The following is a 13,243-nucleotide window of genomic DNA, read 5'->3' as shown; positions in this document are numbered from 1 at the left end:
GACGTTTTTTCACGATTTTGGACGACATGCTATATCATGACGTTTTGTCATGATTTTGGACGACATGCTATACTATGACATTTTGTCACGATTTTGGACGGCATGCTATACTATGACGTTTTTTCACGATTTTGGACGACATGCTATACCATGACGTTTTGTCACGATTTTGGACGACATGCTATACTATGACGTTTTATCACGATTTTGGACGGCATGCTATACCATGACGTTTTGTCATGATTTTGGACGACAGACTATACTATGATGTTTTTTTAATAATTTTTGACAACTTGCTATACTATGACGTTTCAATTGCTTTTTTCGACAAAACATTACTATGACATTTCTATCGCTTTTTTCGACATACTACACTATGACGTTTTTAGCATTTTTTTCGACATACTATGCCGTTTTATCACTATTTTTCAATGACATATTAAACTATAACGGTTTATCGCTTTTTTTGACAAACTATACTAAAGCGTTATTATCCCTTTTTTCGACATACTATACTATGATATTTTTTCATGATTTTGCAGGACTTAGAATTCTATGACGTTTTTCATTGATTCATTATTCATTGATTCACCAAACTAACACAATCCTGTCTGTTGGACCTCCAACTCCCTTTCCTTTAGGCCACCCTGTGCTCAAAGAAGAGCTGTCTGCAGGCTCTGGTGGCTCAGCTGGCTTCCGACAGTGAGGAGCTCCATCAGGTGGTCTCCAGTATCTTGAGGAATCTGTCTTGGAGAGCAGACATCAGCAGCAAGAGAGTCCTCCGAGACATCGGCTGTGTGTCTGCACTGATGACCTGCGCCCTGCAGGCCACCAAGGTAATGCAAAGCAAACCAACCCACACAGAGGAGATAACAGTAGTAAAACAGCTTCATTTGAGTATGTAAAGAGCATGAACAGAGAACAGAACTTTATATCCAACAAAACATCAACAAGATGTACAAAGCATGAAACGCCAGTGGCCAGTTGATGGAAGCAAGATTTATTATGAAGAAATACAGTTTTACATTGTCATCACTGAAAATGATCTGATTTGGATACAGTTATTAACATATTATTAAAATATGAAAACTTTTTAATGAAAATACTATACTATGACTTTTGCTTTATGACATATAACATACTATACAATGTTTTTTTCATCACACACTGAACTGACTTTTTTACTTTTTTCACATACTGTACCATGACTTTCCAAAAACTTTATAACATACTATGCTATGACTTTTATTTTACTTTATCACATAGTTTACTGTGACTTTTTTTAATCATATACTGTATTGTAACTTTTTTTAAATCTTCACATGCTATACAATGACTTTTTTAAAAAAACATTAAAACTTTTTTATTACACACTTTTGTGACCTTTTTTTAAACTTTCTAATGACATACTGTGAATTTCTTTATTTTTTCGACATACTATACTAAAACTTTTATCAATGAGCGTCGGGCCCATAAATGTCCTGAACACAGCAAAATAAGAAGAAAATAAGAAAATCCTGCATGAGTTTTCTCTCTCAACCATTTCTGGTGAAGATTTAATGAGTCTAATTATTGTATTTTATGTGCGTTTTTTGCTGGTTTTCCAGGAGTCAACCTTGAAGAGTCTCCTGAGTGCTCTGTGGAATCTGTCGGCACACAGCATCGACAACAAAGTGGCGATCTGCTCGGTGGACGGCGCTCTGGGCTTCCTGGTCAGCACTCTGACATACCGATGTCAAACCAACTCGCTCGCCATCATCGAGAGCGGCGGGGGAATCCTTCGAAACGTGTCGAGTCTGGTCGCCACACGTGAAGACTATAGGTAAGTTTCTGAAACTCAAACACTGACAGTCACAAGTAAAGACATGTTATGCTTTTTCATTCTTGACGTTCTTGACAAAATAATAATGAAATAATTAAACAACAATCTTAGCTTACTTGCTGGCTTTTTTTTTTTTTTTGAGCTATCAGCTCTAATGGTCGCCATTAGTGGATTGTGTATGCTGCAATCCTTGGTTACATGACAACAGCTGAGCAAATACCATCTGCTGATGAAGACCTGAGATGTGGTTGAAAACATGAAAATGTGACTAAGTCAAACTTGAGAAAAAGTTTTTTTGTCAAACATTCACATATCACATTCAAGTAAAGGTGACTTCTATTAAGAAGTCAATTAACAACTGATTTTTGCATTATTAACCCAGTTACAGGTGATTGGTCGAATTTAATTAACTCCAGTTATTTACTGCTGATGACGTTTTTAGATTGTTTTCTTACATTCCATGCATCCGTTGACTTCCATTTATTTTGTGCAGTACTGTAGAGAGTAAAGATACCATCTGATGAGATTCTTGACAGTTACATTATTGTTTGATAAGTAATACAGAGCAGAATTATGTTATCAACCGGCACATACGTCTACAGCACATTACGATGTAACTATCAAGTGACACTGACAATAATAAAAGCAGACATGATGTTTGCAATTAGACAACTAAATCAAATTCTGCAAGTTGATTTTTTTTTATATACCACAATGATATTAATGGAAACCAACAGATATTTGGAAGGAATGAAACACAAAAAAACTATTGCATGCTTAAGAAAATGGCAGCAAGGTAAAATTTGTGAATTGTAGTAAAATGGGCTGAAACATGCAACACCACTGGCACAGTCCTTCAACATGTAATAAAGCAAGAAATAATTAGCTTCAGCTGGACGTAAGAAATGTGTCAAAGTGTCCTTTGGTTTCTTACTTCACAGGCAAATCCTCAGGGACCACAACTGCCTCCAAACTCTTCTGCAGCACCTGCGCTCCCACAGCCTGACTATAGTGAGCAACGCCTGCGGGACTCTCTGGAATCTTTCTGCCCGAAGTCCGAAAGACCAGGAACTGCTGTGGGACCTCGGAGCGGTTAGCATGCTGCGCAACCTTATCCACTCCAAGCACAAGATGATTGCCATGGGCAGTGCCGCAGCTTTAAGGAATCTCCTCACCAATCGACCCCTGAAATATAAGGATGCTGCAGTTGTATCCCCTGGCTCCTGCATGCCCTCACTCTACATGAGGAAACAGAAGGCTCTGGAGGCGGAGCTGGATGCAAAACACCTTGCGGAAACTTTTGATACCCTTGAGAAACAGAGCCCCAAGCACCTGACCCTTAACAAGCCGCTACGGCACATTGAGAGTCTGGCAAAGGATTACGCATCTGACTCTGGTTGTTTTGATGATGACGAGGCCCCCAACGTCTCCAGTAGCCTGGACACTGGGAGCTTCTCTATGCTGTCCATGTTCCTTACCAACTCTAACTTCCTGCAAAACCAGCCACGCAAGAGGGAAAGTGAGCCAGAGAGAGATGTAGACATGCCTCAGATGGTCGAGAAGACACATGCACCTCCTGACGATGTGGTATCTGCCGCGGCAGAGAAGCTAGCCAAAAAGATTACCAACACGGTTGCCAAGATTGACAGGTTAGTGGAGGACATCACTATGCACACGTCCTCGGAGGACAGTTTTAGCCTCAGCTCTGAGGACCACCTGGCGGACTGGCCTTATGGACTGGATGAACTCAATGAAGCCCGGGCGAAATCATGTTCCCCGTGCCGTCTCTCTGATACAAGCAGCTTGGCCCACAGAGAACGCCTCAGTAGAGCCCACGCTCTCTTGCGCCTCAAAACTGCCCATACAAGTGTGTCAACAGACAGCCTAAACAGTGGCAGCACCAGCGATGGATACTGCGGTAGTAAAGACCAGATGAGACCTGCTCCAAAAGCTCTAATGATGCAACAACGACCCAACCAGCTTGATCTCAAGGTGGCTCATCAGGATTATCTTAATGTAGGACTTGCTGCTCTGAATGAGACTAACCAGCAAGATATTCCGGAGAGAGATTCTGTGGACAACAAAGACACCAGAGCTCTTGAACTCAGCAGCACAGATGCAGAAAAGAACCAGGATCAACCTGTACAAACGCCTGTCAGTGCATCCACTAAAGTCTCCTCTGATGTCAGCATGACTTCAATTAAACTGTCTCCTTCTTATCAACAAGTCCCACTCATTCAGAGTGTGGCCAAATTTGGTGTCGCAAAAACAGCCATCAATGTTCAGGCTGCCCAAGCAATGCGGAGGCAAGCATGGGTACCTACTGTGATGACTGGGGGTAGCATTACGAAATTCTCTCCAATGCCATCCACTAGAAGCCCAACTATTGGGCCAATGGAGACGGTCCAGAAATACTCAGTGGAGAATACCCCGATTTGCTTCTCCCGCTGCAGTTCTCTGTCCTCCCTCTCTTCTGGTGATGGAGCACTGGATGGACAAAGTGAGAATGAGCTGGAGAGTGACTCTTCATTAGAAATAATTGAAGTGGAAGATGGAGAAGTGGTGAAGAGAGCTGAAGAGGATGAAACCTTGGAGGACCTGAGTGACAGCCAGCTGCTGATGACTGACTCAAAAACCTTCCCCAGCAAAGAGACCAACCCCATTGAGATTCCCTGTCCTGCCAAAAGGGAAAAGGTGTTCCTTAGAGGAGCTTCACCTGCCATACTGGAAGACAGATCTCCATCCAGTTCGTCTGAGAACTACATCCATGAGACACCTCTGGTAATGAGTCGCTGTAGCTCAGTCAGTTCATTAGGCAGCTTTGAGTCTCCCTCTATTGCCAGCTCAATCCAAAGTGATCCATGCAGTGAGATGATTGATGGAACAATAAGTCCAAGTGATCTTCCCGATAGCCCAGGGCAAACCATGCCTCCTAGTCGAAGTAAGACTCCATGTTGCGTTGAGTCAAATGGACCAGAAACACAAACCACGGGAATAGCAGGCCAATGGGAAAGCAGCCTGCGGAAGTTCATGGAGATTGCGGACTCGAAAGAGAGGTTTAACCTTCCTCCTGACCTGGACACCATGATCTACTTCACTGTGGAAAAGCCCACTGAGAACTTCTCTTGTGCTTCGAGCTTAAGTGCTCTGCCTCTTCATGAACACTACATTCAAAAAGACGTGGAATTGAAATTGACCCCGCTACTTCAGCAAAATGATAAAAATCTTCCTTTCCCTGATGAGGATGAGCAAGGATTAGACCACGGTGAGAGATACAGTGAGGGTAACTCAGATGATGATATAGAAATCTTAAAGGAATGCATCAACTCAGCAATGCCCTCCAAGTTCAGAAAAGTAAGACCATCCCTGATGACCACCATCCCTCCTCACATTCTCAACTCCCAGATCCGAAAACAGATACATCTTCCAGTGTACATGATGCTCCCAAATGGAAAAACCCAAATGTGTCCTGGGAGGAGAATTGTTATCCCACAAAAGGACTTGAAATGTGATGATTCCTCCTTCACTGATTCTGCAGAGGGTACACCTGTCAACTTCTCCAGTACAACATCGCTAAGTGACGAAACACTTCAGTATCCAGTGAAGGACAAGGGCGCTAAAGACTGCACAGCTAAAGGCATGAACAAACAGGAATTGCTCAACGATGAGGCGAAGAGGATCGAAGACTTGAGGATATTCTCACATTTCCACAAACCCAACAGGATGAACTACCCTCCTGAGATACAAATGAACCGAACAACCAAACATATCATTCCCACTCAGAGGGTGCTAATGCAGAGCAAAGAGGTGGCCGACAGAGTGGCAAACCAAAGAAATCGCGATCAGTCTCCTAACCAACAAAAGAAGAAGCAAGGGCAAGGCCCAGTCAGGAAATTGGAACTGCCCGTTATAAAGCAAAACACAGAAAGTAACCTTAATATGGGATCACAAAAAGGAAAAACAATCTTTCGCCAAATGACACATTCTTCAGAGGACAGTAACAGCTTCTATGATGGCGAAAATGAAAAAGACGAAGGAATGAAAAGAACAAGTAGAAAACAGATCAGGGAAGCAAGCAGAAATACTCTCTCCCGAAGCATGACAAATATCGGCAGGATTGATAATTCCCAAGCAAAGCCCAGAGGATTTCACAGGATTAAACAGAATCTGATAAAGGATGAATCTCTGGCATGTTACTCCCTCAGCTCCTCGCTCAGTTCACTGAGTGATGCCGAGTTTGAGGATCAGAAATCAAAAGCCCAGCAGATATGGTACAAAAACAGACACAACAAAACACTGAATATGATGAAACAAACAAAGATTATGAACATTCACAGTCAATACGAAGAGCCAAGCTCACCAAGCTCTGTCAGCATGGATTCAGAGGATGACCTCCTTCAGAAATGCATAACATCTGCCATGCCCAAGCAGAGAAGGAAGCTTGCTGCCAGGAAGAAGAAAGCAGAAAATACTCAAAAACAAAAGACCTCTGATGGGTGGAACATGGATGAGGAAATGGATAGTGATGATACAGCATGGGATAAAGATTCAGACCTCAACAGTGTTGAATGGAGAGCCATACAAGAAGGTGCTAACTGTGTCGTCACTGGGCTGCAGGCATCCAAGTCTCAGGAGCCATCCTCTGAAGAGACTGAATCAGTCCTGTCATTCATGTCAACATCCAGCTTTACACCCAAAGAAAGGAAATTTGCTAAAGACAAAAAGGCAAATAAACCTCTAGACTTCGCACAACGCAAGCCAGTTCCAAACCTACCAGTGGTTTTCAGAGGCAGGACAGTGATCTATACACCGAAAAAAGAGACGGCTCCATCGCAAAGACCTCCTCCCAGAAAAGTACCAACCAAGACAGATGCTCCAAAGAACCCAAACCTCGCTCAGCACAGATCAAAGAGCCTTCACCGATTAGGTCACCCCCAGGACATTGAACTGTCTTTGCCAAAGAGGAGCTCTACTCCACCTCCAAGGATACCAAAAAGTTCATCCTCTGGATCATCGCAAAGCTCTACACCATCCAAACAGTCACAGAAGAAGATAACATCCCCAACTCAGACAAATAAATCTGTCCAGAAAAAGAATGCCTCACCAGCTAGTAGCCCTCCAGCTAGTAGCCCCCCTGAAAGAAAGGGACGCTCTCCTGTTGTGAATCAAAATGAAAAATCCCCACCACCCAAAACTCAAAAGTCACCTGTCCGGATCCCTTTTATGCAAAATTCAGTCAGGGCTAGACCTCTGTCACCTCTGGTGACTAACCAAGCAAGCACCAAACAAATCAATCAGGTCAATGGGAAAAAGGTGTCCCCCGCCAATCGATTTGAACTTGTCAGGATGACTTCCGTTCATTCAAGTGGTGGTGAGTCTGAGCGCAATGGATTCTTGAGACAGCTGACTTTCATTAAGGAATCACAGACTGCGCTGAGACGTGATGGTACTGTACGCAACATGCCTGGATCTCAGAATGGATCCCCCCGCAGAGCAGTTCCTGGAGCTTCAGCTGTCTTCCTTTGCTCATCACGCTGTCAGGAACTAAAGGCAGCTGTGCAAACCCAGAGAAGGGTGCAAGTAAAAGCTCCAAAACAAGCACAGCAACTCCAGAGGCCAGAACCTGGCCTTCAGAAGCAGACTACAACCCTCTCTAGAGCGACCTCCAGTGAAAGGGACCTATCTGCAAGACGCCCAGCCAGGAGAACTAGCTCTGAAAGCCCCTGCAGGGTGGCTCAGCGAAACGTGTCTGGCAAAGTGTCCGGAGCCAGGCAGCACCAAGACAAAGATACCTTTAAACGTCACGCCTCATCACCGAGCATAAACATACTGAGCCGAGTGACCAGCCGTTCTTCCCTCCGTTCATCATCATCCGATTCAAGTGGAAGAGCAAAGAGTGAGGATGATACAAAGAAGAAAGGGCAGAGAGCTGCATCCCGGCTAAATGACAGAGTGACCTGGAGGAGGATCAGGGACGAAGATGTACCTCAGATCTTGAAAAGCACTCTGCCAGCCAATGCACTACCTCTGGTGCCTTCTCCTGATGGGGAAAAGCCAAAGTTACCAGCTCTTCCAGGAAAACTGCCAACCATTCTTCTTGCATCTCGCAAGACAAGTGATGCGACAGTCCAGACAGAAGATTTTTCGAATAACAAGACCAACTCGAGCACCTCCCCCGCGGTCGAAACTGCTCCGGTGATCTCAGAGGAAGTGGCACGATTTGCGCTACTCAGAAAGATCAGTGCCACCTCTGGGAGTAACCCTCCGGATGGAGATTCAGACGCCTCCCTGAGGACCCACAGCACTATCTCCACGGGAACACCAGACAGCCACGTGGGTGGAGTTGTCCACTTCCGCCAAGGATCCCCCAGCAAGGCCGCCCGAGTCACTCCATTTAATTACACCCCCAGCCCCATTTCCTGCTGCCTGCAAGACACACAGAGCCAAGCAGCCACAATCAATGAGAAGCCAGGGGAAAAGACTGAGTCGTAGGACGTTTAGTGGATTACTGGACGACACTGATGACTCTACTGTGTTCCTAAATGAAATTCAGCACTCAGGTGGACGGAGTAGGAGTGTGCTGCCCCTTTACCTCGGGTATTGACCCTTTACTTTCCCCATTCACTGCATTCAAGTTTTTCTCTTTATTTCCTGAACAATTGATCACAGCTTCCATCTCCCATTCATACAGGGTTGGATGTATGCATTGAGACAGGTCTGACACGAACAGATCATCAGTAACTTTTAGAGATGCACTTCAGAGAAAAATCTCACATGAAACGGAAGTGCATCTTTTTGTACTTTTTTTGTATTTGTAGAATAATCATTGCCTGGTAGAAATGTAGTGAAAACATAAAGACAATGAACTTGATTTCAGCACATAAATCACCATCGGTCTCCTGGACAGAATCGATAAAAGAACAATATTATGCAAACTTCTGAAGGATTACTCAGCTGGACTTTTACCTGAAAAGGTTTAAACTGTGGCGGACTATTGACAGACTCACACAACAACATACACTAACATGTAAAGTATTTTTTACATACAGTACATAAACGCTTTGGGCCTTTGCCTCACCACTCAACTGACTACGATACACTGTTAGCCTTTCCTGTGACATACAGAGCCCAGTAGGGCTGGGCCTACATTTGTGATGAAATAATTTCTTCAAATTAATCACCTTTATTCCATTTCACAATATAATCCCAGGCATCTGAGATTATATTGGGATCTTGGACTGGAATTAATATGTATTACAGGTTAACAGGATGGAATCTTGGTACAAACTATTAACAGATAGAGACAGTGTAAAACACGATTTAATCTTTTGAAGGAACAAAAAATAAATTTGAGGGAACTTATTAACTATGAACCACTGACTCGAGTGTGCAATTTGGATAAAAATATATCACCATATAAATAATTTAGATGTTACAAAACTGATATAGACTGATCAGCCAAAACCTTAAAACCATCAACAGATAAATTACATTGATTATCTTGTTACATTGCAATGTTCTGCTGGGAAGCCTTTGGTCCTGGCATGCACTACCCACCCAAACACTGCTGGGGACCACGAACCCCCACTGAATGTGACAAGAAGCTCAATACATTGACCCAAATTATTGATTTGAGGGAATGATTTATCAAAATGTTCAGCCCGACATCTACTGGACTCCAGTTCCTTCACTGTTGCAGAACATATAGCAAATTCTGTCATTTTCAAATTCTCAGCTGATTGTGGGTAACTCTCCTGTACTCGTTGTCTTAATCAGCATTGTAAATAACATGAAAAATATACAAAATCTTCAACGCTTCCTGGTGGGCAAAAGAATCTGTGTTGCTCCCTGACAGCATGCTAATATATTCACTGACTGTATACACACCTGTTAACATTGTGGACGATGGAAGACAATGATGTTGTTATTCAGAGGTCACACACTTTCTAAAGCCAGACGAGAGCATTACTAGCCATCTGTATTCAAGTGCCGCAAAGACCTGAAATGCTATAAACTGTCAGCACAGATGAACAAAGCAACTTCATGCATCTGTTCATCGAATGACGTTATCTTTGTGTTTGCTTCTAGATTCAGGCACTGTTTGCTGTTGAGTATTTCCTGTCAAGAAACAAAATGATTTGATTCAGTGATGGCTGGGCTTCGAGTCGACAGACTTGTGTCCTTACAGAAGTCTTAATAACGTGTTAATATCTGCTTAACTGTGTTGCTGTAAAAGTAGTGATAGGTTGAGACATTGTCGAGTATTAAGACGAGTATTCTCTGTAGTTGTACCATCACTCCTCCATGTGTGCTCGGGGGTCAAAGACAGCAGAGTGCTGGACGGAACCAACATGAAGGGGCTGTTTATTCATTAAAACAAGGTTTTGTATTTACCACCCTGCTGTATTTCCAAAGCATGTTTTGAGTATGAATAAAGCCCAAGTAGCTTCTGAATGCAAACCTTTCAGGTCCCACTAGCCATTTTAAGATATACAAGTGACACACCACCGAAATCTTTTGACGATCAAACACTCACCTCTTGTAAGTGGTTTCAGGTAACGGTCATTAAGATTTTGTGCTTGCAAAATGATGTTCAAAAATAATTTCAAAGCCTGTGGTTGCATATCACCTTTTGTGAACTTTATGGCTGTACCCAACTCAGAATTATATCATTTGAAATACATTCAGACATTTATGATGATTCCAGTCCCTGACTTTCAAGGGTCAGCCCTACTGAAAACTCTGCATGAAAAGTTCAAGTTTGGAAAAGTGCAGTTCTAAAAATGTCTACAGAAAATTGTGCACGAATTATATCAAAAACTGTGAGGAAAAAATTGCTTTTATGAACATCTAAGTACAAAGAGCAGAAAACTGTGTGACACTGACGTTAAACATTCAGGTTGAAAGTACAAATTTTAGCCAAAAGAAACCCTAATTACATTTCTGCACATTTTTTTTAGACATTGTAGACTTTTTGGGTGGCTACAAAGTTGGCCAATATATCGGTTCATTCGAATTTTTATGCCGCCACACTGGCGATAGCCGTGGAAGGACGCATTATGCTTTCAGGTTCGTACATCCATCCCATCCTTGTGAACATGATATCTCAAGAACGCCTCAAGGGAATTTCTTCAAATTTGGCACAAATGTCCACTTAGACTGAATTAGAATTTTTTTGGTTGAAGGTCAAAGGTCAGTGTGACCTCACAAAACATGCTTTTGGCCATAACTGAAGAATTCATTCACTAATTCTGACCAAACTTGACACAAAAGTCTAACAGGGTAAAATAATGAAGGTCAAAAGGTCAAAGGTCAGCTTGACTGTGACATCATCATGTTGTAACGTCATATCTCAGGAAAAGAAGGGGAGACATTTGGTCAGATACTGAATTGGTGACTCTAATCTTGAAACTGTGCTGATTGTATAGATCTTCTGTGTGTGAAGCATCCATGTTTTCACTGACATGGATGGAGACTGTCAGAGACACTGACAGGGTGGACTGGTGGGCGGGGTCATACAACAGCAGGGTGGTAATTCTATTTTTTTTTTTATTGTGTAAAATAGTCAAAATTAAGTGCATGCACACAAAGGTTTCTTTCAGTCAAAAGTCATGTAGATGACAGTTATTACATTAACTGTCCTCAGTCACAGCAGACCTGTAAATCATGTTGAACACGTCTGTGTAAGGTTGCTGGAAAATATCACCATAATGTACACTTACTGTTACCAGTTACAATGACCTTTAAAGGCCTGAAAACAAAAGGTTTGTGGTTTTTTCGTTCAGCAAATGAGATGAGATGTGCTTGCACAAGTCAGATGATTATATACATTATTTCAGTACTGTAAAGAAGCTTGGTATGATAACTGTCAGTTTTTATACCATGGCACACCTTGAGACTGATATAGCGCTCTAGTCCTGTTTATGTGAGACGCCATGGGAGTCAACTGAAACAGTTAATGGATTCTACAATGTTCACAACTAGTTTACACATGTTAGTATACAACCAGAGTTTGAAATTATTTCTGAACATCATTTCATAAAGTCTGAATCTTTATTTGATGATCTGAAGCCAGAACTGAAGGCTTGGGATGTGGGTTTATAAACTCTGTGTGTTTGATAGTTAAACAGATTTTGGGAGGAGAATCACTTCAACAGCCCCTAAAAGTCAAATCAGGATGAAAGGATGAAAATTGTGAAAGTGAAGGAGACGGACAGGGAGTTTGTCCCCATGTTTAAAAGCCAATAGATGGTCCTGGAAGTTAGTCCGCCATCACTGTCAGCGGCCTTGTTCAAGCCTGGCTGGAGACGAGACTTTAGACGAGTTCGTGTCCAAACTGATTCAGACTTTCAGTTTTACATCACTTCCTTTATGCTCTACAGTTAGCATTTTCCAATTCACAAACTAAAGGGCCCCGTCGACACGTATACATGTCATTTTGAAAACATATTTTCCTTAATGTTTCGGCCTCCTGTCCACACGCAAACGCAGATTTTTGAAAACGTCCAGTAACTTTGTATTCATGTGGATGTAAAATGGAGCGTTTGGGAAACAATGGCGTCATCTCCTCAATTTGTTTCTCCCGTTTTGTTACCAGTGATTGATCCAAAGACAACTCTACACTTAAACTCAGTATTGCTGCACCACTTCACAGGCAAACAGAGGCGTCTGCTGTGCCAGTGTTTTTGCTTCACCTCAGCGTCCGCCAGTCAAAGTCCACCTGAAATGATGGTTTTCGTGCAGACACGGTTGACCCAGCAGATGGTCGGACAATTACCAGAGTGGGACGAGGAGTGGAAGGAAAGGTTTTACATGTCCAGAGCATCACTCGTATTTTTGACTGAGCTCCTTCGTCCTTTAATCTAAGGGGAATGAACGGTGATGAGATCTCCAGTAGGTGTTTTGCAAAACATAATGTCAGCCTGTACGCTTCGATAACTTTGTGACAAGAGGAGACTGTTGATGATGGCTAACACCGGCGAGCATTTGGAGTCAGTTTTGAGTTTTAATGTGGACAGATGTTTTGTAAAACGAAGGTCATGTGGACAGTATTTTTTGGGGGAAAATATCAGTTTTTAAAAATGTATACACAAACGTGTAGACGGGGCCTTAATATTTGAAAATTCTGGATAGTTCAAAGTAATCTGGAAATAAATGTGACTGGATCTGTTACCACAACTGAAAATTAGCTATGTTATGAGAGGACTCTGGAGCCTTTAGTTTGATGGACATGAGCTATAAGGTGATGTCTTGTTTGAGCCAATCACAGTGGCGGGGAGGTCGCAGCCAGTCGTGCGTGAACAAGGCCACAGAGGAGTTATGGTGCCATGTGAAATAGGCGAAGCAACAGAGGTGTGTCATAATAAATGTTTTCATCCAATAAAAAAGTGACGTGTTTCATTAAACCGGCGTGTCGACTCT

General features: G+C 42.6%; 1 protein-coding gene across 1 annotated transcript in view; it reads left to right on the top strand.

The window, feature by feature from the left end:
* Window positions 1–13,243, top strand: part of apc2 (APC regulator of WNT signaling pathway 2) — a 39,376-nt gene extending 26,133 nt beyond the window's left edge. Inside the window, exons 11-13 of the mRNA XM_050055551.1 lie at window positions 642–836; window positions 1,608–1,822; window positions 2,764–13,243. Coding sequence (XP_049911508.1) covers window positions 642–836; window positions 1,608–1,822; window positions 2,764–8,314 — 5,961 coding nt within the window. The 3' untranslated portion in view covers window positions 8,315–13,243. The remainder of the gene's footprint in view (window positions 1–641; window positions 837–1,607; window positions 1,823–2,763) is intronic.

This window comes from Epinephelus moara, chromosome 10 (assembly GCF_006386435.1).
Source record: "Epinephelus moara isolate mb chromosome 10, YSFRI_EMoa_1.0, whole genome shotgun sequence".
Lineage (NCBI taxonomy): Eukaryota > Metazoa > Chordata > Actinopteri > Perciformes > Serranidae > Epinephelus > Epinephelus moara.
The sequence above is the reverse complement of the archived record's forward strand: the minus strand, read 5'-3'. Positions and strand labels throughout refer to the sequence as shown.